The sequence below is a fragment of the Chiloscyllium plagiosum genome, chromosome 4 (assembly GCF_004010195.1).
Source record: "Chiloscyllium plagiosum isolate BGI_BamShark_2017 chromosome 4, ASM401019v2, whole genome shotgun sequence".
NCBI lineage: Eukaryota > Metazoa > Chordata > Chondrichthyes > Orectolobiformes > Hemiscylliidae > Chiloscyllium > Chiloscyllium plagiosum.
Genome location: NC_057713.1, coordinates 36,524,149 through 36,549,693, shown reverse-complemented (window position 1 = coordinate 36,549,693; position 25,545 = coordinate 36,524,149). Strand labels below are relative to the sequence as shown.

The window sequence follows — 25,545 nt, the reverse complement described above, 5'->3', positions numbered from 1 at the left end:
TCACAACTTGCCTCCCCACCTAATTGGAGTCATCTGGAAATATGGCTGCAGTACATTCACTTCCTTTCTTCAAGTCAGTAATATATTTTGTAAACTTTCACGGTCCCTTCACTGATCCCTGTGGAACGGCACTGGTTAGAGGCTGTCAAGCTGGAAAAGAACCCCTTATCTGCACGCTGTTTCCTGCCCATTGGCCAATTCTTTCTCCACGCCAATAGAGTACCTCCAACACCATTGGCTCTTATTTGATGTACCTTTTGAGGTACCTTGTTGAATGCCTTCTGGAAGTTAAATATAACACACCTTATTGATTTCCCTCTATCCATTCTGGTTGAGACATCCACAAAAAACTTGAACAAAATAGTCAGACACTATTTCTCTTTCATGAAGTCATGCTTACTCTGCTTGACTTATGATTTTCAAAATGAACTGCTATTACTTCCTTAATAATTGACTCCAACATTTTTTCCAACAATGGAGATTAGACTAATTGGTCTGTAGTTAGCCACTCTTGACTCCTTCCCCTTTTGAAATGCTTGTCACGTCATGAGCTTTCGAACCCTCTGGTACTTCTCCAGAATTCAAGGATTTTTGGAAAATTACAACCAATGCATCTACTATCTCTAAAGCTACTTAGGGTCATAGAGATGTACAGCATGGAAACAGACCCTTCGGTCCAACCTATCCATGTTGACCAGATATTCCAACTTCTTGAGATAGTTTGTCTAATGTTACTTCTTTAGCAAATATATAAGTAGGAATGTACAGTGTAAATGGACAAGGATTCATACAGTTAAATGAGGGAACAACATCACGGTAGGTGAAAGAAATGTGGCGAAAATGTGAAGTTACCTATTGCACATACTCAATTGTTGGGTGAATTCAAGGCACAGATCAGTAGGCTTGCAGATGGAAAGATCATTATAGGATGCTGAGATAGTGCTGAAGGGTAGAACTGAGGAAAGTAGGAGGTTATGTAAAAGCAAAATATTCTGGATGCTGGAAACATGAAATTAAAAACATTAAATTTTAGAGAAACTCTGCAGGCCCGGTAGCATCAGTGGACAGAGAAATAGGTTAACATTTGACTCTGCTTCAGAATGCCATGTTATTTAAATGGTGAATATCCTGAAAATGATGGCATTAAGTACCTTTGTACAAAATCATAGTTTACATGCAGCTAAAGAAAACAATAGTAAATATTATACTCCAATATTTTTGCAATAAAAAGATATAAGACTGAAGAGAACGCACTTCAACTGTATAAAGCCTTGGTGAGGCAACTTTTGGATTAGTTCATACAGTTCAAGTCTCCTTACCCAAAGAAAGACTTTCTTGCCTCAAGAGTGAGTGTAACAAGGGTCATTATTGAGATGCAGAGATTGATTTATAAAGCCAGTTTGAGTAATTGAGATCTCTTTTCTGCAACATTGAGATGTGGTCTCAGTGAAGTCTTAAAATTTTGAAATGGTTACTGCTGCGAGTATGAGTGACCTAGAACTAGGGGTTCACAGTCTCAGAATGAGAGATTGGACTACTTAGGATGAGGAGAAATTTTGTCAAACATGTTACAAATCTTCGAAATTCTTTGGGGTAAAGAGCTGCACATGCTCAATTGTTGAGTAAATTCAAAGCACAGATCATTAGGCTTGTAGATGGAAAGATCATTATAGGATGCTGAGAGGGTAGAACTGAAGAAAATAGATGATTTTAGTGAATGGTAGAACATGCCTGAGGATGAAATGGCCTTCTGCTATTCTTGTATTATTATGGTTTCAAATAGAATGGGTACTCAAGTCATACCTATATAACTAGGGACATACATAATAAACGAAGACCAGGAGTTGGAGCCCTAACGTCTCATCCAATGTGAACAAGGTCAAGTATAGCATCCCAAATGTTATCCATTAAGCCATTACAGAACAAGAATCTGTTCTGTATCTCCCTGATGTCAGAGAGAGCGAGAGGGGATGGGCGGGAGGATATGCACACAGGCAGACAGAGAGGAAGGAGGATGAAAATTCAAATCGGTAACGCGTTTGTGCTGGATAAATTGATGAGGTTGAAAGTGAAAGGTGCAGAGAAGGTGGGGGTGTTGAGGCAGGAAGAAATGGGTAGGGACTGGGGTCAGGGAAGTAAAAAAGGGAGGATGGGAAGAAAAGGAGGGTGGGAAGTAGAGAAAAAAGGAAGGAGGGGTCGAAGGGGTAACAAAGGAAGAGAAAGAAGAGGGACAGAAGGAGGGAAGGGAAGAAGGGGCAGACAAAGGCATAAGACAGTGAGCAAGGGAAGGAGAGTGAGAAAGGCAAGTTATTATCACAACAATTACTTTGAGCTTCCATTCTCACCTTCTGAGTTTCACAGTTGGGCTCACAGCTGTGATTCATGAAGCGTGAACAGTTTCCTTTCAGAGTAGCATCAATGATCTAGTGAAAAGAAAAAGGAAAGCAAAAACCATAAGTTATTCATAAATAGAAACCACTAATTGTTGTCAAAAACCACAAGTACAGCAGCTGCTCATTTTACACAAGCACAAAATAAGATTCTGGCTGATTGAAGGTTAACCTTCAAATTAGGCCGATATATCTGGTGCTGCCCCATCAGCATTCTTGTCTGTCACACCGAGTATTGAGACAAGATGCCGTGTGTTAAAGACCTCAGCCAGCACCAATGAAATGTTATATAATGCCGGTTAGGTTAATTCAGCTCATTGTAGGAGAGACTCCACTCACTCCATTTGATTCACCTTGTGAAGTGAACCTTTCTTTGATATGATGTCTCAATCTGTAGTTTCCAGCAACTGGAATTAGGACGACAGCAGGTGTATGGGAAATACGTACAGCTCACTTGTACTCAGCATGAAGTTGGTCAGTGCATATTTAGGGATAAAGAAGTGCCTGGCTTTTTCAGCTCAGACATATGAATTGACAGTTATACTTTCCTTCTCAGCCAGTGTATGGCAGCAAGCAGGTAATATGGACCATATCGATGAGATGATTTGGGGACGTTTAAGGCACCCTATATACAGCAAGCCATATATATGGCTGATGAATTGAAATGAATCCCTGCTGATAGCTCACATCTTACTCACAGTGTATTAGTCAACCTGTTTTCGAGAGTGCTTTTTGAAGCTTCTTAGGTTGCGCAGTCCTTTGAGTTGGGAAATCATGTTGAGGCCGTACAGGACATTGGTGAGGCCTCTTCTGGAATAGGGTGTCAAGTTTGGTCACCCAGTTATACAAAGGATATTATTAAGCTGAGGAGGTTCAGACGCGATTTACCAGGATATTGCCAGATATGGAAGATTCGGATTATGACGACAAGCTGAGACTTTTTCCACTGGAGCACAAGAGGTAGAGAGGCGACCTTGTAGAAGTTTATAAAATGATGAGAGGAATACATAGTGTTAATGGTAGTTGTCTTTTCTCTAGAATGGTGAACTTTAAAGACTAGGGGGCGCAATTTTAAGATGACAGGAGAGACACAAGTGGCAAAGTTTTACACATCGGGTGGTTTGCATGTGGAATTGATTTCCTCAGGAAGTTGTGGATGTGGGTACAATTATAACATTTAAAAGACATTGGATAAGTATATGAATAGGAAGGTTTAGAGAGATATGGACCAGGAGCAGATATGAGATTATGTGCAGCGTTGCCTGGTTGGATTGGACGGTCTGTTTCCATGCTGCAAGACATTATGACCATGACTTATGCACTGATCTATGTTAAAGTATGGTTCTTTCATATTGCTGGGTCAAATTCCTGAAGTTTCCTGCCTTACAACATGGTAGAAATTCTTTCACTACACAGACTGCAAGCTTTCAATAAGGTGCTTCAACCTTCACAAGGGGAACTAGGAATAAGCAATAAACCTTGAACTTCCCAGCGACTCATGTTGCATGAATAAACTGAAGTAGAAGTGACTTGACTTGCTTCAATATGTGTACATCGACATGTACACAGCTGCAATTTTTTTCTTTCTTGTAAGGACCTTGGTGAGCCATGCACTGATGTATGATGCTAAGTGGAGTGGTTGGGCTTGAGTTAACAACAGTGTCCAATCTCATAGGAGCTGGTGACAGCAGGTAAAGAAGCCCTGAGTATAAAAGGTGTGACAGATAGGGGTCGAGAACTAGAGGACACAGCGTTTTGCAGAAGAAACAAAAAGGTGAGAACTAACATTTTACACAGTGAGTACTTGTATTTGGAATGAGCTGCCTGGAAGTTTGAAAGAGGCAGGGTCAACTGAAGCGTTGAAGATGGCATTAGGTCATTATGCCATCTGTGGGATAGCATGCAGCCTAATGCTAAGTCTCGGACTGATATGCAATTTCGGCTCGGTCAACAGCTGATAGCTTTGATAATGGTGATGGCATACTTATAGAACATCTTTACAATCTCAGAATATCCCAAAGAACTTTCCAGCCAATGAGGTACCTTTGAAGTGATGTCTCTGCTGTAATGTAGAGGGAGATGGTGGCCTAGTGGAAATGTCACAGGTCTGGCAATCCAGAGGCCAAGTTAAAATTTTGGAGACACAGGTTCATGGCAGTGGTGGCATTTGAATTTAATTAATCTAGAAACGTAAATTGTAAAATGGTTAACGACGCCAAGAAGCCATCATTCATTTTCACATGAACCCGTTTGAGTCACTAATTCACATTAGGAAAAAGGAAACCTATTATCCTTACTTGGTCAGGCTTACATGTGAACCCAGACTCTCAACAATGTGAATGTTGCTTGACTGCCCTTTGAAATAGTCAGGGCAGATAGTCAGTTGTAGCAACCTGCTACAGATACAAGATGGAAAGCAGTGTTCACTAAGGTGGCTCGCCACCACCTTCTGAAGGTCAGTTAGAGATGGACAATAAATGCTAGCACAGCTAGCGATGAACCCATCCCAGGAGACAAATTAAATTTCAGCTGATTCACACACAGCAAGATCTCACAAGCACAGAAATAACTGACCAGATACTGACCAGGGAACCAGAGCAGGGAGACAGAGGAGGACGGCCATGGGGGGAGACGATGGCCTGTTAGAGACCGAGGTAATGTTCTGGGAACGCAAGTTCAAATCTCGCCATGGCAGACAGTAGCATTTGAAAATCTGGAATTGAGAATCTAATGATGACCACAAATCTATTCTATTCTCGTTTGTTGGAAAAAAAACCCATCTGCTTCACTAGGGAAGGAACACCCTTACCTCATGTGGCTTACATGGGATTCCAGACTCTCAGCAATGTAGCTGACTCTTAACTGCCCTCTGGGCAATTAGGGATGGGCAATAAGTGCTGGTCTAGCCAGACACGCCCACACCCCATGAATGTAAAAAAAAACACACGATGGAAAAGAAAGAGGAAAAAGTGGAAGGCAGAAAATAACATGGGGCCATAGTGCAAAATAAAGCTATGGCGACTAATAGGGTTAAAGAGACACGTCTAAAGGCATTGTGTCATAATGCATGGAGTACTTGCAGCAAAATAGATGAATTAGCAATACAAATAAAATATAAACAGTTAAGATATAGCAGTTAAGATATAGTCGCGATTAGAGAGATATAATTGCAAGGTGACCAAGGATGGGAACTGAGCATCTAGGGTTTCATTATTTAGGAAGGACAGATGTAAAGGGAAATGAAACGGGGTAGCATCATCAGTTTAGAAAAAAAAAACATTGCAATAGCAAGGAAGGGTATTGGCTCGGAGAACCATGTTGGGGCTATCTATAGGCCCACAAAAAGTAGTGGAGATGCAAGGAAAGGCATTAAACAAAAAGTCAGAGATGCATCCGAAGATTACAACTGAGATTTTATTTACATATAGACTGTACAAACCAAACTAGCAATGAGATTGTGAGGAGGAGGATTTCCTGGTATTTGTTTTTTAGACCAATATGTTGAAGAACCAACCAGAGAACAGACAAGTCGTTACTGGTTACTATGTAATGAAGATTAATTAATAACCTGTTGTGTGGGATCCCGTGGGGAAGAGTGACTACAATATGATTGAAGAATTCTAAACAGATGGGGTGAAGTGGTTAAAATAATAATAAAAAAAATTTTTTTGGAAAATTATGGTCCTAAATTAGAATCTAAATAAATAAACAAACAAATAAAGGAACTAAAAGGTTACAAGGTGCAAATTGACAAGGGTGGACTGGGGAACCTTAGTGAAAGAATAACGGTGCACAGGCAATAGCTAAATTTAAAAATCACAAGCATGAACTACCGCTATTTTTCATTCCTGCCTGGTACAAAAATAAGACTGGAAAGGTGGTTCAACAATGCTTACAAAATAAATTAGGGCTAGTATTAGATCCAAAGAGGAGGCATATGGTCTTGCCAGAAGAAGCAACAAGCCGGAGTACTGAATGCATTTTAGCATTCAACAAAAGAAGACAATAAGTTTGATCAAGAGGGGGAAAATAGAGGATGAGAGCATAATTGCAGAGGACCATTAGTGCATCCACTTTCTTGACAGTATTTCCTTGAACATTGGATGCAACCCATCAGTTCCGGGGGATTATTGGCTTTTAGGCCCACTATGCTTTCTCTTGTGGCAGTTATTGTGTTTATTTATTTTTTTCCCTTTTGCCCATTGACTATTTAGAATCTTGGAATGCTATGAGGATCTTCTACCTTGAAGACTGATGAAAAGTATTTAATGAACTCCTCTGCTATTTCCCAACCTCACTTTTTATGGGGCCTCTGTTCACTTTGGCCCCTCACTCCCCATTAATATCTTTGAAAAGAGCTCATGGTGTCTCTCTCGATGTTATTTATAAGCTTACTCACAAAGTTAATTCTCTGTTATTTTTTAAAATCATTGCTTTGCTGATTTTTGACCAGAGGATTGGGAAAGTTTCATCACTAATCTTTGTCTGGTCAGGGCAACAGGAGATTTGCCTTAATCATATTCAAATAGTGTCACGGGACTGTTTATATTCTCTTGAAGGGACAGATGTGGCCATAGTTTCACTCCCTATCCAAAAGATAGCAACTTTGGCCATGTAGCACTTCCTCATCACTGCAACGAGATGAGATGTCAGCCTAGACTTAGCACAACGATCGCATTTCTGACTCAGGACCTGTGGGTTTAACACACTTCACAGAATGGAGTTCACAAACCAGTCTGATATTTCAGTGGCCAGTGATCCCATAACAAGCACAAAAATAATTTAGAACATAGAACATAGAAAAGTACAGCACAGAACAGGCCCTTTGGCCCACGATGTTGTGCCCAGGTTTAATCCTAAAGTCAAATATAATAACTTAACCTACACACCCCTCAACTCACAGCTATCCGTGTGCATGTCCAGCAGTGGCTTAAATGTCCCTAATGACTCTGCTTCCACCATCACCACTGGCAACGCATTCCATGCATTCACAACTCTCTGCGTAAAGAACCTACCTCTGACGTCTCCTCTATACCTTTCCCCTAATACCTTAAAACTATGACCCCTTGTACCCATCAATCCTGCCCTGGGGAAAAGTCTCTGGCTATTGACTCTATTTATTCCACTCATTATTTTGTACACCTCGATCAGGTCTCCTGTCTTCCTCCTTCTTTCCAGAGAGAAAAGTCCAAGCTTTTTCAACCTTTCTCCATAAGGCAAACCCTCCAGTCCAGGCAGCATCCTGGTAAACCTTCTTTGCACCCTCTCCAAAGCCTCTGTATCCTTCCTATAGTAGGGCGACCAGAACGGTACACAATATTCCAAGTGTGGTCTCACCAGGGACTTGTAGAGCTGCAGCAAAACCTCGCGGCTCTTTAAGAACTTAAGACTTTAAGAATTTAAGAACAGCAACAAAAGAATGGAGAGTGGTTGGAGAATTATTGCCATTTTAAAAGCTCAGAAGAATTGTTGGGCCTTTGAATGTTCTATCAGAAACGGGGAAATCAGAAACCACACTGACTTTTAAAACCGAAATGACAAACACTGGCTGGGGTTAAATTTAAAAGAATGCGTTCAGGAAACAGAGGAATGGGTCAAAGTGGTTAACTCCTTCGGCAAATCAATTTGTAGATAATATGCCAAACTGACATAGTGCAGGGGGAAATGTGAATCACAGCAAACTACTGGCCAGCTGCTCACCTCATCATTCTTCAGGGCCATGAAGTAGTAATGGATGTTTTTGTTGCGGGCATACTCCTTAACTCTTGCCTTGAATTCCTTGTGATCCAGCACTTCCCCACAGTACTCCAGCACAAAACTATTCCTGTAAAGGCAAAGGTTTCTTTGTTATAACAATATTTCACTTTCTTAAACACCTAATAGCCTTATTTGCCTAACAGAGGAAGGACAGAGGACAAAAACCCAAGCCCTGTTTGAACATTTCATGATTGAAAAACGATAGGTTTTGGAGATGAAAGAAGGTGGAAGCTATAATTGAGATAGTTGGGCTGTGTAAGGGAAGAACCTGAATCAATGAATCTCAACCTCACAGCTGTTACCAGCTAAAACCCAGCTATTAGGAGCCAGGAGGGGCAGGGTAATAACTGGACTTTTGTAAAAAAATTAAACCATTATATCAAACAGAGATATTCAGCCAGAGTGAAGAGTGTGAAGTTTCTCCAATGTCCAAGAACTCAAACTCTTACGAAGAGCTCAACCACGTGGTGTTATTGGGAGAAATTCAGGAGACAGTTGTTTACAATCCTGAACAGATAGTCACCATGAGGAGGCTGCAAGAACTCAGAGCATATACAACCCATGCAAGTGGGCTTACAAGAATTAGATCGCTGACTTGACTATCTTGAGTTGCATCCTTCTTCTCAGGAGGATGCTTTAGAGCAACAGGCAAGGGAGTTGTGATGGAGAATGTAGAATAATAAAAACTGGAGGTCTTTTGGGGAATGCAAGGAAGAAATCCACAAATAGTGGCTGATTTGCAGTTGCATGTTCAAGATTAGATTGTCTACTGACTTTCAATCTGATGAACAGTGTGCATTTGGCAGGAGTGGTAACTCAGTAGGTAATGATTTACTTCAGACAAAGGGTAGGTAAATTGACAACTGACAAAAGAAACTTATGAGAATCATATTCCTGCAAGAGGCAGTTCGGTAAGTAATGATGGAACACATTGGAAATGCTTCACTGATGCAAAGGTAAATTTAATTTCACTTACACGGACAACTCTTTATCTGTTCGCAGACCCCAGCCTTTCCTTTCAGTAAGGATGACTTCCACATCAGCATACTGCCGTCGCTGGAACCTCCGGTTTGTACAGTACTCTCCATGCAGACACCGCGACGAGCTGTGACAAGGCAATGACAACATCTAACATTGATTGAATGATTGATTGATTGTCACGTGTCCCGAAATACAGTGAAAAGTTTTGTTTATGAGCAGTACAGGCAGATCATAAAATGTTATGATGATCTTCTTTCAAATACATTCAAACAGGGCCACAAAAGGTGCCTGAATTGGTGACCTTTACTTCTTGATCTAGTCCCACATCAGAACACTGTTTGGTCACCGACAGAACATACAACAGTACAGCACAGGAACAGGTCCTTTGGCCCATCATTTCTGCAGTGACCATGGTTACATAACGCATTGATCATTGACTTGGGATATATCCAAGTTTTCAGAATGTGTAGACTACTGCGCACTTCTAACTAGAGTTTATAGTTTTCCACCAAAGCTATGTTACTATTAAAATTCTGATTCCCTTGTTATTTCACCACTGCCACAATGTCATTCAGTTTACTTTCAAATCTTACGTTCTCATTCTATGTTCCATTTATATTGAAAATATCTCCAATCATCACCCATTCTTATTCAATCGTACATTGGTGATGCTACATATTGATGAGCTTCCTTTATATTCTCTGGTCCTCACACACAACATTCGTTTGCCACACGATGTAACAGTGAATCATTGCCTTTGCATTTTACAACAGATTAATGAGAACATCTCTTTCAAAGACATAACTTCTTTACCTCTCTCATAAGGCCATTACCAACAATTACTTTTGCTCAATCTGACTTCATTTGCTATCGCTTCAACTTTTCCTGTGACACGAAGCAGAATTTCTAATCAGCACCGCAAGTGGAACTCAGATTCATGCAATTACACTGAGGAGGTCATAGTTCTACTGTCATGTCACTGCAAACATGATCTTGTTGATCTCACTTGTGTATTTTCCCCCTTACATATGGACCAAACATCTCCTTCTGCACGTATCTTACAAGAAAAGTTAATTAGGTGAATACACGTCAGAGGGATTCACAAACTCAGGTTTCTTCATCTTCTCTACCTCTTAAAGGCACAACTATGGTAAGCATCATCTCAAATTTCTTCCCTTGATCCTCTTAAGTTCCAATTTTGATGCCAAGGTACAGTCTGCTTTAACACCACTTCACAGGACCATAAACCCACAGTCTTCATCTCCCCCATTCTTCAGTTCATTAACAGACACAATGACAGTGCGAAGAAATATCACAATACATTAAAGTTACTTGGGAAGGTGGGTTCCAAACTGGAGAAAAATGAAATTTACTGTTCATAGAGTCATACAATGCAAAAGTCTTGACTGGTTTCTTATATTAGAAAACAGGCCAGCAGGTCATTTTGAACAGAGCTCAAAACATCACTTACAAGAAGCCATGTAATTTTGTCTAAATGACCATCAAGCCACCTGGGAGATAACTGCTAAGGCTTTGAAGTCTTGAGTTCAGACCCTTCTGAGACAGTGAGAGGGTGCCAGAAGCTGGCTCATTCAGAAGATGAAGCAGAAGAGCAGAGGTCTCTTAAGTAGTCAAGACTAGGGCGAAATTCTGAGACGATAATGGGAAGAGAGTTCCAAAATCACAAGCCAGGCAAGAATACAATCTATTGACGATACAAGTTTCGGAATACTATCTTCCCCTCCCTTCCTTTGTCAGCCTTCCACAAGGACCATTCCCTACAGGACAGCCTGGTCCACTCCCCATAGCACCTTCCCCTGCAACTGCAGAAGGTATAACACCTGTCCATTTACTGGACCCACAATGTTAACGCTGATTTCTCTCCACAGATGCTGCCAGATCTGCTGAGCTTTTCCACAAATTTCTGTTTCTAAGAGCTCTTGTCTCGTGTGATGTGTTTCTTTTTAAATAATCTTGTCATAAATTTGTAATAAACTTTTATGATGGTTTTTTAAAAGTACATTGACAGCAATTGTGAATATATTCAGTGACTGATACCCATAGTAAACAGAAAGTAAAATTTATAATCTATCAAGCCAATATTAACATCGACCTTTCCAATAATAAGTTGGGATCATAACTGGCATCTTCTAAAATGACATACATTTCTACTTTTGACACTGCCAGTGTCCAACGCTGAGCACTCCGAGTTGTCAACAGACACAAAAAGCCATGCTTGAAAATGATGAACCCTCTTGGTTTCACTCTTTGGAACCAGTCGGTAATATTTTATTGCAATGTTTGACTACGCATCAACAAGTACAACAGAGACTCTAAAGTGCTTGGGGATAATGAAAGTTCATCCTGATCCTTGGTGGAATCACAAGTCAATGGGAAGACATTTACCATTCTATCATGAGCAACCTGTTGAGACAGTCTTCACCACACGCCAGCTCTCCTCGCTCTCGGTCTTCTCTGGATAGTAAACACTCACATTGCATGCGCTTGATGTCACGGTGCGACTTGCTTTTCTTCCTGCAAATAAATTTGTTTAATTAAGACATGGGGAAGGTGACACATGCCTTAAGCCAAGCCAAACTTCACAAATAAACATTTTAATTAAAGAAGCAGACACGTGTTTTGAATGACGATGGACTATTTGACCTTAAAACTTAGCAGCAGGAACAGCCTGGAAGAAAGAGAGAGACAATGTAAATGTAAAGCACTGAGGAATGGAGAGCACTTCCATCAAAGGAGCAACAGCAGACTATTCACTCACTCATTAATTCATTAGCCTTTAATATCCTGACCAACAAAAATAATCTGAACATTTCAATTTGTCCAGCACCCATTGGTGAAGCTAGAGAAAAACAAGTCAAAGCTCATACTGCAATCCAAAAAAATATGAAATATTAACCCAGTAGAAATACACTGAGGTCAGTCAGCATCTGTGAATACAACACAGGCCAACAATCAGAGTACCTTCACTTCAGCATACTGGTCTAAATTTCCCAGATTTCTTAGCTTTGCAAATTCTGTTCATCGTTAACAGTTAGCCGATCTCTGTGGAGCCCTTCCTACCATGAAAAACATTTGAAATACAGCCTTCACTTGTATGTCTTGCCCTTTAATTTTCTTCTTCTTATCCTTGCTGCATCTTCCAGTCTGTTTTAATTATCTTTTCTTCTATTTCACTGACTACTGTTGTATTAATCTTCTCTCTCTTACCTTCATGAGGTTTTAATATGCTCCATAAATGTTCTCTCCATCACTCTCAATTGATACCTCTCATCATCTGTCTCTTGTCTCATATCTGTCTTTGCTTCAATCCTCCCATTTCTTCCTTCTGTCACTTTCTTTTTTCTCTCGTCTGTCCTTTTCCCTTTGAGCACAAGGAACACAATCTTGAACCAACACAACGCCAACTGGTTCAACCATTCATTGTCAAGGCTGGCTGGACGCGTAAAACGTGAGTAAGCCTTGTTCAGCTTTAATGTTTTCAATTTCACTCCTAGTCTTCGATAAGGTGTCTGCCAAAACTTACTTTTATAGCTACATCTCCTTTCCTCATTGATGCTCTCTAGCCCTGCCTTCCAAGTGAAGATCCATCCTTCATGTTTAAAATCTACCCAAAGTTTACAGGCACCTCCATGGCCTAAAAGGTTCCTCTGACTTCACTCTCTCTCTAGCAGAACTGTGTCACTCTACCTCAAAACTACCCTAAGACATCAGATGAAACAAACGATGCAAGGAATAAAAAATTCCTTTCAGATGTTAAGGAAAGTAAGCTCTGACTTCCTGGTACCAACATCTATCCAGATCTTTCTTCCCCTTCCTCCAACCCCATCCCTTTCTTATTGCCACCACTTGCTGTATACACCATCTGACCTTCCCATCCGAGGCTGGATGATTTGTTCTGGCAAAAGTCCAGCTTTACCCTTTTATGTCTCCACTTTAATTTGACTGTGGCACAATATTGAATTCATTTCTGTCATCTTCACACCTGTGCCTAATACTTTACCTAGGACTCCTTCTCCTGACCAGCCTTTCACTTGCCTCCACCCTTTAGTCTCTGACCTGTTCTTGACTTTTTCTGTTGAGAGCTATTACTGTGTCATAAGCAATCTTAATTGTATTTATCATCTTAATTGCTTGGCCTCCCCTTGGATACTCTGCCCAGACTCCCTCTGAACTTGCAGCACATCATTCTCTTGGGTCTAACTCGGAGACGGTTATCAGACCAGTTTTATTGTTAGTTTGTTTTCTGGTGTACTGACCTCAACCTTGCAGAGCCAGAGCACCAACTTCTACCTCCTTCCAAAAACCCACCTTTCACATTAATGCTTCTGATGTGTCTTCCTTTGTCCTCATCTATGAATGTTCTTCACCACCATTACTGACAAAGCCCACAACTCATCTGAACCATTTCGCACATTTTGTTCTCATCCCTTCCCGAACCACAACAGCACTCACCTCATCCCCAGTTTCCACTTTGCCAGCCTCCTCAGTCAAGAAAGTATCTTCTGCCATTTCCGCTACTTCCTACATGATGTCTTCAGCAATCACACCTTCCCCTCCATATCAGCATTCTGATGAATCTATTCCACTCCTCAACCACCCCCATGGGACTTGCCCATGCAATTGTAGGATTGCATTTTCATCCCCTCTCTCCTCACTGTCCAAGACCTCAAACACTCCTTCCAAGCGAAACAGGGATGGAATTTCTTTCAATTTAACCCCATCTTGATTGCTCACACTATTGTGTCCTCTACATTAGGGAGGTCAAATGCAGATTGGGTGACTACCTCAAGGAGTACTACTGCCCAGGCTGCAAGCGGGAAGCCAAGTTGCTAAGTGCCTGTTACTTTAAATTTGCTACTTTGTTCTCATTCTCACTTTTTGTCCTTGGCCTGCTGCAGCTGAGTGCAAGCTAGGACCATTTTCCTAATGAGGCACTTTACAGCTTTCTGGTCTCAACATGCAGTTTAACAATTTCAGACCACAACCTCCATCCCCATTTGGATTCTTTTCTCCATTATGTACTGCTCTGGATCTTGTTCTTCATGTTTTTGCTTTAGGACCGAGTCATTTACTATTTGGGCTTTCACACCCACTCTGGACAAAATTGGTCGATGCCAGTTTTGAATATAATCTAGGATGGAGGATCAACAAACATCTGGAGCAGATAATTTCAAAAATGCATAATCTTTTCAGGGAAGAAATCCACCCTCATGCTAATGCCAAATGACTGGTTCCTTATCCTGAGAGTGTGTGCCACCTTGATCCAAATTTCCCCAGCCAGAGGAAACAATCTCAATGCCCAGCCTAATTAGTTCACATGCCATTTCCTTTACTAATTGCTTCCTGTACCTGAAGCTAATGTTTTGTGTTTCTCATGAGAGTACACCCAAGTCTCTCATGAACATCAACATTTACAAGTACCTTTCAAAGTAATATTTTGTTTTCCAATTCTCCAGACTACCTCACTCCCTACATCATACCGCAACTGCTGCCTTGCTGCCAGCTGGTTTAGCCCATTTGCACCTTCTTTGTGTACTTTTGTTGCCATCTCATAAATCAGTTTCTTCGAAACCTATATTTCAATCTCTCCAGCTGGATTTTTGTCTCTGCTACAGTATCAAAAATAGGCAATAGGTTCAAAGTTTGTGAGAAGATTTGTAGCTCGGGTGCTCGTTGTTGTGGTTCTGTTCGCCGAGCTGGGAATTTGTGTGCAGACGTTTCATTCCCTGTCTAGGTGACATCCTCAGTGCTTGGGAGCCTCCTGTGAAGCGCTTTTGTGATGTTTCTTCCGGCATTTATAGTGATTTGTATCTGCCGCTTCCGGTTGTCAGTTCCAGCTGTCCGCTGCAGTGGCTGGTATATTGGCCCAATACATCGGGCGCTGCAGCCGACAGCTGGAACTGACAACCGGAAGCGGCAGATACAAATCACTATAAATGCCGGAGGAAACATCACAGAAGCGCTTCACAGGAGGCTCCCAAGCACTGAGGATGTCACCTAGACAGGGGACGAAACGTCTGCAACACAAATTCCCAGCTCGGCGAACAGAACCACAACAAGGTACATGTTCCCCCATTGTCATTCCTACAGCTTTTTACATGGTTAACCATACTATACCAACCTCCTGTGACACCTCTCCTCTGTTGAGCTGGCAGAGACTGGTTCCAAACTTACCCATCTCATCATCCCCAAAGTATTGCTTGCAATGATTTTGCTTCCTGCTCCTGTACAATTAACTCAGATTCCGTCCAAGCATTTATCCATGACACTCTCCTCCTCAATAACCTGGGTGATATCTAAATATAGCACCATTTTTAACAAGCAAGCGGACATCATTCAGCTCCATCCCAGTGCAATCCCCAACTCTTTCACTGTTAGTAAACTCAAACTGACTGCCCAACCAGATAAGCAGAAGTCTCTTCCAGTTATATACCAAGAACACTGAAGCTATCATCTTCAATCTCTGACACAAACTCTATTCTCCAACTACCAATTTCATCTCTTTCTGGTGATTAACTGAGCCTGAAGCAGACTGTTTGTAAACTTCACACCAGACAGGATGTGGAGATGAGGTTTTGATCACACAGCTGGGTCACTGCTATGATGCCTGTTTTCTACCTTTATAATAATCGCTAGACTCTGCTCCAGCTCAGTCATCTGAAATTCTTATTTGTTACCAATAGACTTAACTATTTTAACGCATGATTTGGAGGTGCTGGTATTTGACTGGGATGGACAAAGTTAAAGATCACACAACACCAGGTGATAGTCCAACAGTGGAGTCGCAGGTAGATAGGATAGTGAAGGCGGCGTTTGGTATGTTTTCCTTTATTGGTCAGAGTATTGAGTACAAAAGTTGGGAGGTCATGTTGAGACTGCACAGGACATTAGTTAGGCCACTGTTGGAATATTGTGTGCAATTCTGGTTTCCTTCCTATCGGAAAGATATTGTGAAACTTGAAAGGGTTCAGAAAAGATTTATACGGATGTTACCAGGGTTGGAGGATTTGAGCTATAGGGAGTGGCTGAACAGACTGGGGCTGTTTTCCCTGGAGCGTCGGAGGCTGAGGGGTGACCTTATTGAGGTTTATAAGATCATGAGACGCATGGATAGAATAAATAGACAAAGTCTTTTCCCTGGGATGGTGTAGACCAGAACTAGAGGGCATAGGTTTAGGGTGAGAGGGTAAAGATATAAAAGGGACCTAAGGGGCAACTTTTTCCACACAGAGGGTGGTTCGTGTATGGAATGAGCTGCCAGAGGAAGTGGTGGAGGCTGGTACAATTGCAACATTTAAAAGGCATTTGGATGGTTATATGAATAGGAAGGGTTTGGAGGGATATGGCCCGGGTACTGGCAGGTGGGACTAGATTGGATTGGGATATCTGGTCAACATGGACAGGTTGGACTGACGGGTCCATTTCTGTGCTGTACATCTCTGACTCTATAACAGGTTTATGTGGAAGCAGTAGCTTTCGGAGTGTTGCTCCTTCATCAGGTGCTCCGAGAACTAGTGCTTCCAAATAAACCTGTAGGACTATAAGCTGGTGTTACGTGATTTTTATTTTAATGCACGACAGGCTGGTCTCCTAAATCCTACAATCAACACACTCCAAAACTCTTTGCTGTACCCTTTCACATCAAGTGCCAATCCATATCACCACTGATTTAAATTGGCCCTGTCACAGTTTTAAAATTCACATCCATTTTCAAATTACTCCCAAGGCCTTAGTCCTCTTTTATGTCTAACCTCTCTCAGTCTCACTATCCTCCTATATCTGCACTTGTTTAATTTTGACCTTGGGTAACTCAGACATTAGCTGTTCCATCAACTGAGGCCAAGTTTTCAGCTGGACTCTAAAATACTTTCCCTGACCTCTCTGCCTCTGACTTCTCTTTGTTCCCTTAAAATCTACTTCCTAGACTATTCTTTGTATCACTTATCTGTGTGAATTGCTACATGGCTCATTAGGAACCTCTAGTGGCAGTAACATGTAACATAGAATTATTGCATTGTTAACGAATAACACAAAACAAAACGAATTGAATTGAGTACAATAGGCAATTGAATTAAAGTGGACGTGGTGGGGTGAGCATGCAGGGAATGTAGTACCTAATGATATTTGACTATAAGGGAATGAGGTTGGAGGACAGCAAGGCCCTTACTGCTTGGCTGACTAAAAGGACAGTATTAAAGGAAGAGCAGCAGCATTGCGCACCTCCATAATGTTATTAAAAAAAATAAGTTGGGAAAAAAACTAAAAAGGAGAGATTCTGTTCCATGTTGGCCCATGGAGAACAATACTAACTACACATGGTGTCAACTCTGATTCAATGGGAATACAGTCAGAAGCTTGTTGATTCAAATCCCAGCCCTCACATTTTAGCATATGTGAAGCTTCCCTACCTCTAGGCAAGAAACTCCAGGTTCAAGTTCTATCTGCACCAATGATGTATCATAACACCCAAAACAAATTTTTTTTCTGTAATCTATTGTGCAGTTTGGAGGGTTACTGCACTGTTGAACACATGAACCTGAGGTAGCACTTTCCCTTTCAAAGTGATGTAAAATGCCCAATAGCACTATTTGAAGAACATGAGACTTCGACCAGTGCCCTGGCTTATAATTATCTTTTGGCCAGCTTCACTGAAAAAAAATCACTACAATTCTGTTTGTGGGACTTGATGCACACCAAGTCACTGCACTTCAATTGATTATCTTCCAAAAATTGGTAGCAAAGTATCTTAGGAGGTTGTGAAGTCATGAAGTCAGTTATAGTTCCGACCTATCAGCATAGAAAGTACGAGTTTAAATCGAACCATGTCATTACGAATTTGAGAGTGGCACTGGCAGTGAAGCTAACCTGCTAGATTGACCTAATCTGTGCTCAGCTCATGTCACAGTTTCTTCAAAAGGGGAAGGACCTCTACCGCCATCTCAGGACAGTGTGGGATGAACAATAAATGCCATGAGTTGCCTAGTTCCAAGCATTAATTTATTATCATCTTGCACTGTTTCCCATTAATGATAGAACAGTATTTGCAGGTCAAAACACTTCTTAGCAATTGGATCGATTTTCTCTAATTGCCAATGCCATTACTTAGTTATCGCCATATTCTTGCACTAAAGTGAACAAGCCAGCTTGTCTCCTCATATAACTAATGCCCCTCAGTTCTGGTATAATTCTGACAAATCTCATCTGAATTTTCTCCAAGGATCCGATAGCCTTCCAAGAATGCAGTATCTGGAATTAACATAATTTTATAGCTGATCCTTAAATTCTCATTGATAGAGGTTTGGCATAACTTCCACTAAGGATTCACCAATAATCTCCATTATGGTAGAATTTGAATTATTGTTTAATAAAAAGAGTATTTAAAAGTTGTTACCTCTCTGTCAAATACAAATTCTCTTCAATTAGCTCAAAGTAAGGTGGCATTAATCCCAACTTTGACTGTTCCTTCCACCACTGAGTGTTTTTGAAGTCTTCCATCTTGCACACTAGTGAGACCCATTCTTTGCAGGGCAACATGGGACGTGAATCCAGCTCAGTGCTCACTTGCTCACAGTCCCGTGTGTCGGTATCACTTTCCAAATCAGTGTCCATATCCTCTTGCTGCGCCTTCTGGGAGTCCCCCTGCTCATCTTCCAACCTTTTCTCTGACCCTTTGGCCCTTGGCTCCTTGTCTGCTGTTGAGTCACTGGCCTTCAGCACCAGAGTGGTCCCCTTACTAGAATTGCTGGTTATCTCATGAGCCTGTAGAGAGCTTACACCTTTGGCAACAGTTCGTGGGTCACGGACCACAGCCTCCCAGCTATCGTAGCTTGCAAAGTCATCAGTCATCGAGTCAGGCTGCACCTGCCCTTGAACATCGGAGCCCGAAATATCTTGACTCAACTGATAGCTGCTATACAACAATGACTTGGAGTGCAACCTGGGATCCCAGTAATTGGCTTTGCTAGCTTGCCAGCAACTATTTTGATCATGTAAATCTGCTTCTTCTGTTTGATTTTCATATTTCAGACACAGTCCATAACTGCTATCTGGTTGTTGGTAACTGCTGCTTGGCTTCTCTGGCTGACAGAGGTCCCAATCATGGCTGTCAACAACATATTCTGGACTACAAAGTGACTCTTCATCTCGGGCCTGCTGTTGCAACCAAGGCACGGCCTGACCACTGTCTGGCTTTTCTTCGAGACTTTTCTCTAACCCACCAGATGGCTGAGCAATGTTCTCTCCAGACACAGGACTGTCCAAGTAGCTACCAAGCAACTGGTGATGGTGTTGCTCTGCAGATCCATCCACATGTGGAGACTCCACACAACCAGGTTTTTCATCTGGTCGTGGAAGCTGATTTTGTTCCGGTGAAAACCCATCAGGCTGACTGGTACTGTCTGCCTTGTCACTTGACAATTGCTGTTTCTTGCTTTTGCAGGCCTCAGTAATGGGGGAGATCTGACTTGAAGAGGCCTGTGGTTGGTCCTCTGCTGCTATAGGGGAGAATAACTGGCTGCCCTGAACTTCTTCTTCATCGTGAATCTGGCCACCAGCTAACTCCTGGGGGTCACTTCCAAGTTGAATACTGCTTGGTTGATGATGTCCTTGACAGAATTTTTCTTCTGCTTCTCTCTGACCTCCTTCAATGCTCAAATGCTTCTTCTCCTGATGGTTGCTTCTGGTAGAGGAAGAGGAGGATGGAGAGGATGATGAACTCTTTTCTAATGTTAATGTAGAATTCTTGGGAATGATCACAACAGACTGCAAACGGTTCCTGGGAACTCCACTATCATCAGAATCAGAGCTTGTTTCACTCTCTTCACTCTCCTGCTCACTGCTACTCTTGACAACCTCTAAGCCTTCTTCATTTTCAGAGCTCGCATTGCTATATTCTGTCTTCATGCAGCTACTATCACAATCAGATTTGGTTCTGTAAGTCTTTAAACTATGCTCTGCTTCATTTGAGCTCAGCAGGTTGGTCACACTCAAAGGTCTTTCAGTGTCCACCTCCCCAGCCATCTCATCATCGGTCTCTTCATCATCTTGAAAGATTTCCATTGACTGCTCTGGCTCTACTTTAACAGAACTATCTGGCCTGGTAGAAAATGAGGTACCTTCATTATTAATTGACAGATTTTGGGTTCTCACTTCTGAAGACTCCTGCATTTCGGAAGCAAGGTGACTGGACAAATCTGTGTACAATCTAACCTTCTCAAATGAATCCCAATTCTGGTCACTAACATCTGTATATGGTTTATTTTTGCAATTCTGAAATAACCTATCTTGCTTCAATTCATCTCCTTCACTGGTGTGTTGTTCCCTTCGACTATCGACATCCCTCGTTTCTGTTGGTTTGTCACCTATGTGCTTAACTTCATTTATGCAACTTTTGGCATTTGCCAAAATAGTCCTTGCTAGATCTGAATTTGAATGGGACATGGATGCAGCTTCATCCTGTTTGGGACAAGGCAAAATCTCCTTCTCCTTGGAGTAGTGCCAAGTGCTGAATTGCTCCAGTTTTGTGTGGACCAAGGATTTAATCTCATCAGAGCTGCAATGAGGGGAGGTGTTCAAATCCTTAATTATGAAATGGGGCAAGGACAGCAATTCATTTGAATGTGAATGAGAAGAAACCATCAAATCAGCTTCGCAAAGAGGTAAAGATCCCTGTTCTTCCTCCGATTCGGAATTAGATGAAACCTTTGCTAAAGGTCTATCTAATTTAGAATCAGGGGAATTTCCAGCTACATCCATAGTGAATCTTGAGTGGCAGAACACCCTTGGTAAATCTGATGTGGAATATGGTGAGGTGCTTACATAATTGTCCGACTGGTGATCAAATGAGGAACAAATCTGATCTGATCTAGAAATAGTCTGTATCGTTCCTGACTTGTGCAGTTCAGGAAACTCTCTGAATTCATCTTCTGACTCAGAACACGAAATCCTCCTTAATTCCTTGTCAGATGTATAAAGAGGCAATGTCCTCATTTTACAGGACCTGGAACTAGATGCAGGTATTCTCACCTTTCGGTCCAATGTACAGCTTTTCCAAGAGTCCAATTTGAGTTCAGGTTCAGAGGACTCCATTTTAACTACTTCCGCTTCATAGCAAGTCATTGGATTAGAATGAGATTGGGTTACAACTGAGTTCTTGTCAAACCTGTTTGTCCATGGGTCTAATTTTGGCTCAGCAAAGCCCATTTTAACCACCTCCATTTCATAGCAAGTTGTTGACTTAGAATGTGATAAAGCTACCATTGAATTCTTATCTAGTCTACTTTTAGTCCAAGAGTCCAATTCTGGATCAGAAGACTCCATTTTAACCACCTCCATTTCACAGTTAGTAATTGATTTAGAATGTAAAGGTGATATCCTCAAATTAATATCTGGATTGTGACTGCTTCTGGAATCTGATTCTAGCTCTGGGCAGTCACCTTGAGCTGTTCCACAAGTAGATAACTTGGAATGAGGTGGAAGTGCCCTGGTGGTACTGTCCAATTTAAAACATTTTGAGTCCATTTCTAACTCAGGGGAATCCCTCTTTACTATGACTTCATGGCAAGAGGTTACAGATTTGGAATGAGATGAACTTGTCCTTGAAAGACCATCGGATTTGGTGATTTTCCTGCAATCTAATTCCAGGTCAGATGAGTTGGTTTTAACTACTTCCGGTTTATGACAAGATGACGACGACTTTGTATGAAGTGAAGATACCTTTGAATGACTGTCTGATTTGGACAATTTCCTGGAATCTAATTCTGGTTCAGGAGAATTTATTTTAGAGCTTTCTGACTCATGACAGGAAGCTGATGCTCTGGACATTTTATCTGATTTAGAGTGAGATTTAGTCCTTTTAGACTCTCTTTCTGACTCAGAGCAGGATGATGTTGCCCTCAGGTCTCTGTCTGACCGTGATTGGTACTTCCGAGAGTCTTTATAGGATTTAGAACACAACGAAGCCCTCCTCAAATCATTTGATCTAGGATAATATCTTCTAGAATCTTCTTCAGAATCTGAACAAGAGGAAGCATCTCTTAAATCTGATGTTAATTTGGAACGTGAAAATTTGCTCCTTTCTGAGTAAGGTGAACTTCTACGATATCCTCGATCCTTATCACGGTAATAAGATGTCCTTGAACGGTCTGACTTTGAATAAGAGGGTATCCGCGAGTCTCTATCAGAACGGGATCGAGAAGAACTGACCCTTTCCTCCCTTCCATATTTTGAGCGGGATGAAGCTCTTCTAACATCTCGATCCAACTTGGAACGGCCACTGCTCCTCTTATCCCTATCAGACTTGGAATGAGAGAAAGCTTTTTCAACGTCATCCACTTTGGAAGAAATTAGATTTTTCTTAACATCTCGATCGGATTCAGTGTTTCTCATTTCTTGCGACCTCCTTAATAAATCCCCATCAGACTCTGAGCCAGCTGATTGTGCATGCACTGCTTCCTCTGCTTGGGTAACCTTCCTAAGCTCATCGTTTTCCGAAGATGAGGAGACATTCTTAAATTCCTCCAAGTTATCACCTTTCCCAATGTGGGATGTACTGAGATTCGGTTTTGATTCAGCAGCCACCTTAGTCACAGTTTCTGTTCCTCCTGTACAATCCTTCTTGGCAGCTACATCCACAGGCTCCTCCACTGATGAGCTGCATGGTTCCCTGTCCTGCAAACCTGCAGGTTTAGCTGCATCGGTGAGATGCTTCTTCTTGAAATGTACCTTACTCCACTCTACCTTGGATTTTGGCGGTGAGGTAGTGGTCTCAGTAGCATCAGCTGAATCAGAGTCACTTTTATTGTCCTGGCTCCCTTTCACCGAAATCGGAGGCAATGTCAGAGATGGGATCTTGACTTCATCCAGTTCACTCCCAATGGCACTTTGGAACCTATTTCGTAAGGTCTTTGTTACATTGAAGGTAAAAGACACTTTCTGTCGCCCTTGGTCCTCCAGGTTGACTTTTGCCTTGGTGCCCTTGGGTAGAAAGCGACTACAGCCTTTTGTCACTTGACCCTTGAGAACATTCAATACCGATGGATTCTCTGGCTTAACCTGCAATGGTATTACACAAACTTTAGGTACAGCTCAGTAATAGTGCAGCTCAATATAATTCAAGCTTAATGTCAATCAAGATAGCAGGTATTTGGGACACATGCAAGTTCAGTGCACCAAAAGCTCCATATTTGTGATGATTTTGCCCACTCAATTACCCATGAGGTACAGAGGGTTCCTACTCTGAATGGCTACCTAGTGATCACCTTGCTAATAAAAAGTGGATGTGGACAGACAAAGGCAGGATTGTGCATGGTGGCTAGGCACCATATATACAGTCAAGGTCTCAGCCTTGACCTGAGGACTGATCATGTAGCCAAGGAACTGGAAAATATTAGTGGAAATATTAGCATAATAACAATAGTGATTGCAATGAGGAGGAGCCAAGCAGGCTGACATATATGGCATATCTCCCCCTTCATGATTAGGGCATTGAGAAGCTCTCTCATTGTTCATCTGGCTAAAATCAATTAACCTGCACAGCCCAGGGCAGAATCTTCCTGATGTATCTGAGTGGCATTTATGAATTATTTATTTTAAGCAAATAAATAAGAATTTAAAGTCTAAAAGTAATTCAAAATGAGAGAGCGATATAATTTTAAGTAATCGAGAAACCTCACTCAGGATGTTAAAGGATGGCTGATTTGGCAAATGGGAAAAGTACAACTTTGCAACTTTCCAGAGTCAAAAGATTGTGACTTCAAATGCCACTTCAAGACCTGAGCATATAATTCAGGCCAACACGAGTGGAGACATAGTGAGTGTTACACAGTCAGAGGTGAAGGTCATTCAGTAGGGCATGAAACCAAAGTTAAATCCGTTCTTTCAGGTAAACATTAAAGATCCTAAGGTACAATTTCAGTGAAAGAAGTTCTCTAGTTTCCTAGACAACATTCTCCTTTAAATAACACATTAAAAAATGCAAATGATTAATCTTTTATGCAATTTTTAGCTAAACAAATTGACTGTTTTCCTTCCATTGAAAGGTAATTTGTTGTATGTGGAGGGGAGGGAGTGAAATAGTGAGAATGTCACTAGACTAGTAATCTAGAACCCCAGGGTAATGTTGGAATCTTAGATTTGAACCTCACCATGGCAGATGGTGAAATTTGACTTAAGTAAAAATCTGGAATAATTCATTTATATAACTAACTGCTCTGGCGGCGACCATGTGACAATCGCCAATTGTGAGTAAAAGTCCATCTAGTTCTAATCCATTTAGGTAAGGAAATCTATTGTCCTTATCTGGTCTCATCTATATGTGACTCCAGACCCACAGCAATCTGGGTCTTAGTTGCCTCTGGGCAATTAGGGATGAACAAATGTGTTGGCTTAGCCAGCGAAGTCCATATCCCATAGCAAAATGACGATTTTTTTTAAAAACAGTTTTGACAAATGACATAAACTACTATATAAATTTAAACTTTTTTGGTAGTTCAGGTACCTTGATGGATGAATTTTACATTGGTTTGGATATCTAATCCATATCTATCTTGGGGGTGTTTGATGGGTAGCGTGGATGGAGCTTTACTGTATCCAACCTGCTGTAGTGTGTTTGACGCATATGAACAGAGCTTACCCATGCCATATCTGCCCTGCGAGTATATGATGAGATAGCATAGAAGAACATTACTTAGTTTTGAACCTGGCTGAACATGCTCATGATCTCAAGGCTAATAACTGGCACATTCAACACAATGATATACTGTAAGACCTTACAAAATTAGGAACAGGAGGTCATTTGGCCCCTTGAGCCTGCTCTGCCATTCAATAGGATCACAGCATGGGAGACTCAGGTCTTCATTCCTGCACTTTTCTTGTAACTCTTGACTTCCCTTCTGATCAAGAAGGAGTCTGCCCCAACAGCTCTCTGTGGCATGGAGTCCCAAACAGACTCAACTCTCAGAAAAAGAAATGTCTCCTTATCTCAATCTCAGAATAAAGGAGTGCCAATTTAAAACTGTACCCTCTGTTCCTACATTCTCCCATGAGGGGAGACATCCTCTCAGAACTTACCCTGGCAAGCCCCTTAGCAATCCTACACGTTTCATTGATAACACTTCTCATTTTGATAATCTCCAATGAGTAAAATCCCAACCTGTTCATGCTTTGATGAACTCAAGGACAACATTTTTCCCCCTCAAAAAAATGAAAACTTCCCCATTCATTTTACATCCCACTGAAGCCAGGTTTCTGAATTCGGCTAAAGCTTAAAATTGGCCAAATCTTTTTCAATGAACAGCAAGAAAGGGATCAGTCTCTCTCTCTCCCCAACAGAACGATTAATAACAATTAATTGAACATTATTTAAATCTTACTGCATTCTCGTCTTCTCTGTTGCAGA

General features: G+C 41.4%; 1 protein-coding gene across 3 annotated transcripts in view; it reads right to left on the bottom strand.

Annotated features, from left to right (window-relative positions):
- setd2 (SET domain containing 2, histone lysine methyltransferase) overlaps positions 1-25,545 on the bottom strand; it is a 128,978-nt gene that overhangs the window by 51,809 nt on the left and 51,624 nt on the right. For all 3 annotated transcript variants that reach the window (XM_043687966.1, XM_043687964.1, XM_043687967.1), the window contains exons 3-8: positions 25,520-25,535; positions 18,541-23,201; positions 11,535-11,663; positions 9,124-9,252; positions 8,091-8,214; positions 2,346-2,423 (exon numbers count right to left, since the gene is read on the bottom strand). In XM_043687966.1, coding sequence (XP_043543901.1) covers positions 2,346-2,423; positions 8,091-8,214; positions 9,124-9,252; positions 11,535-11,663; positions 18,541-23,201; positions 25,520-25,535 — 5,137 coding nt within the window. The remainder of the gene's footprint in view (positions 1-2,345; positions 2,424-8,090; positions 8,215-9,123; positions 9,253-11,534; positions 11,664-18,540; positions 23,202-25,519; positions 25,536-25,545) is intronic.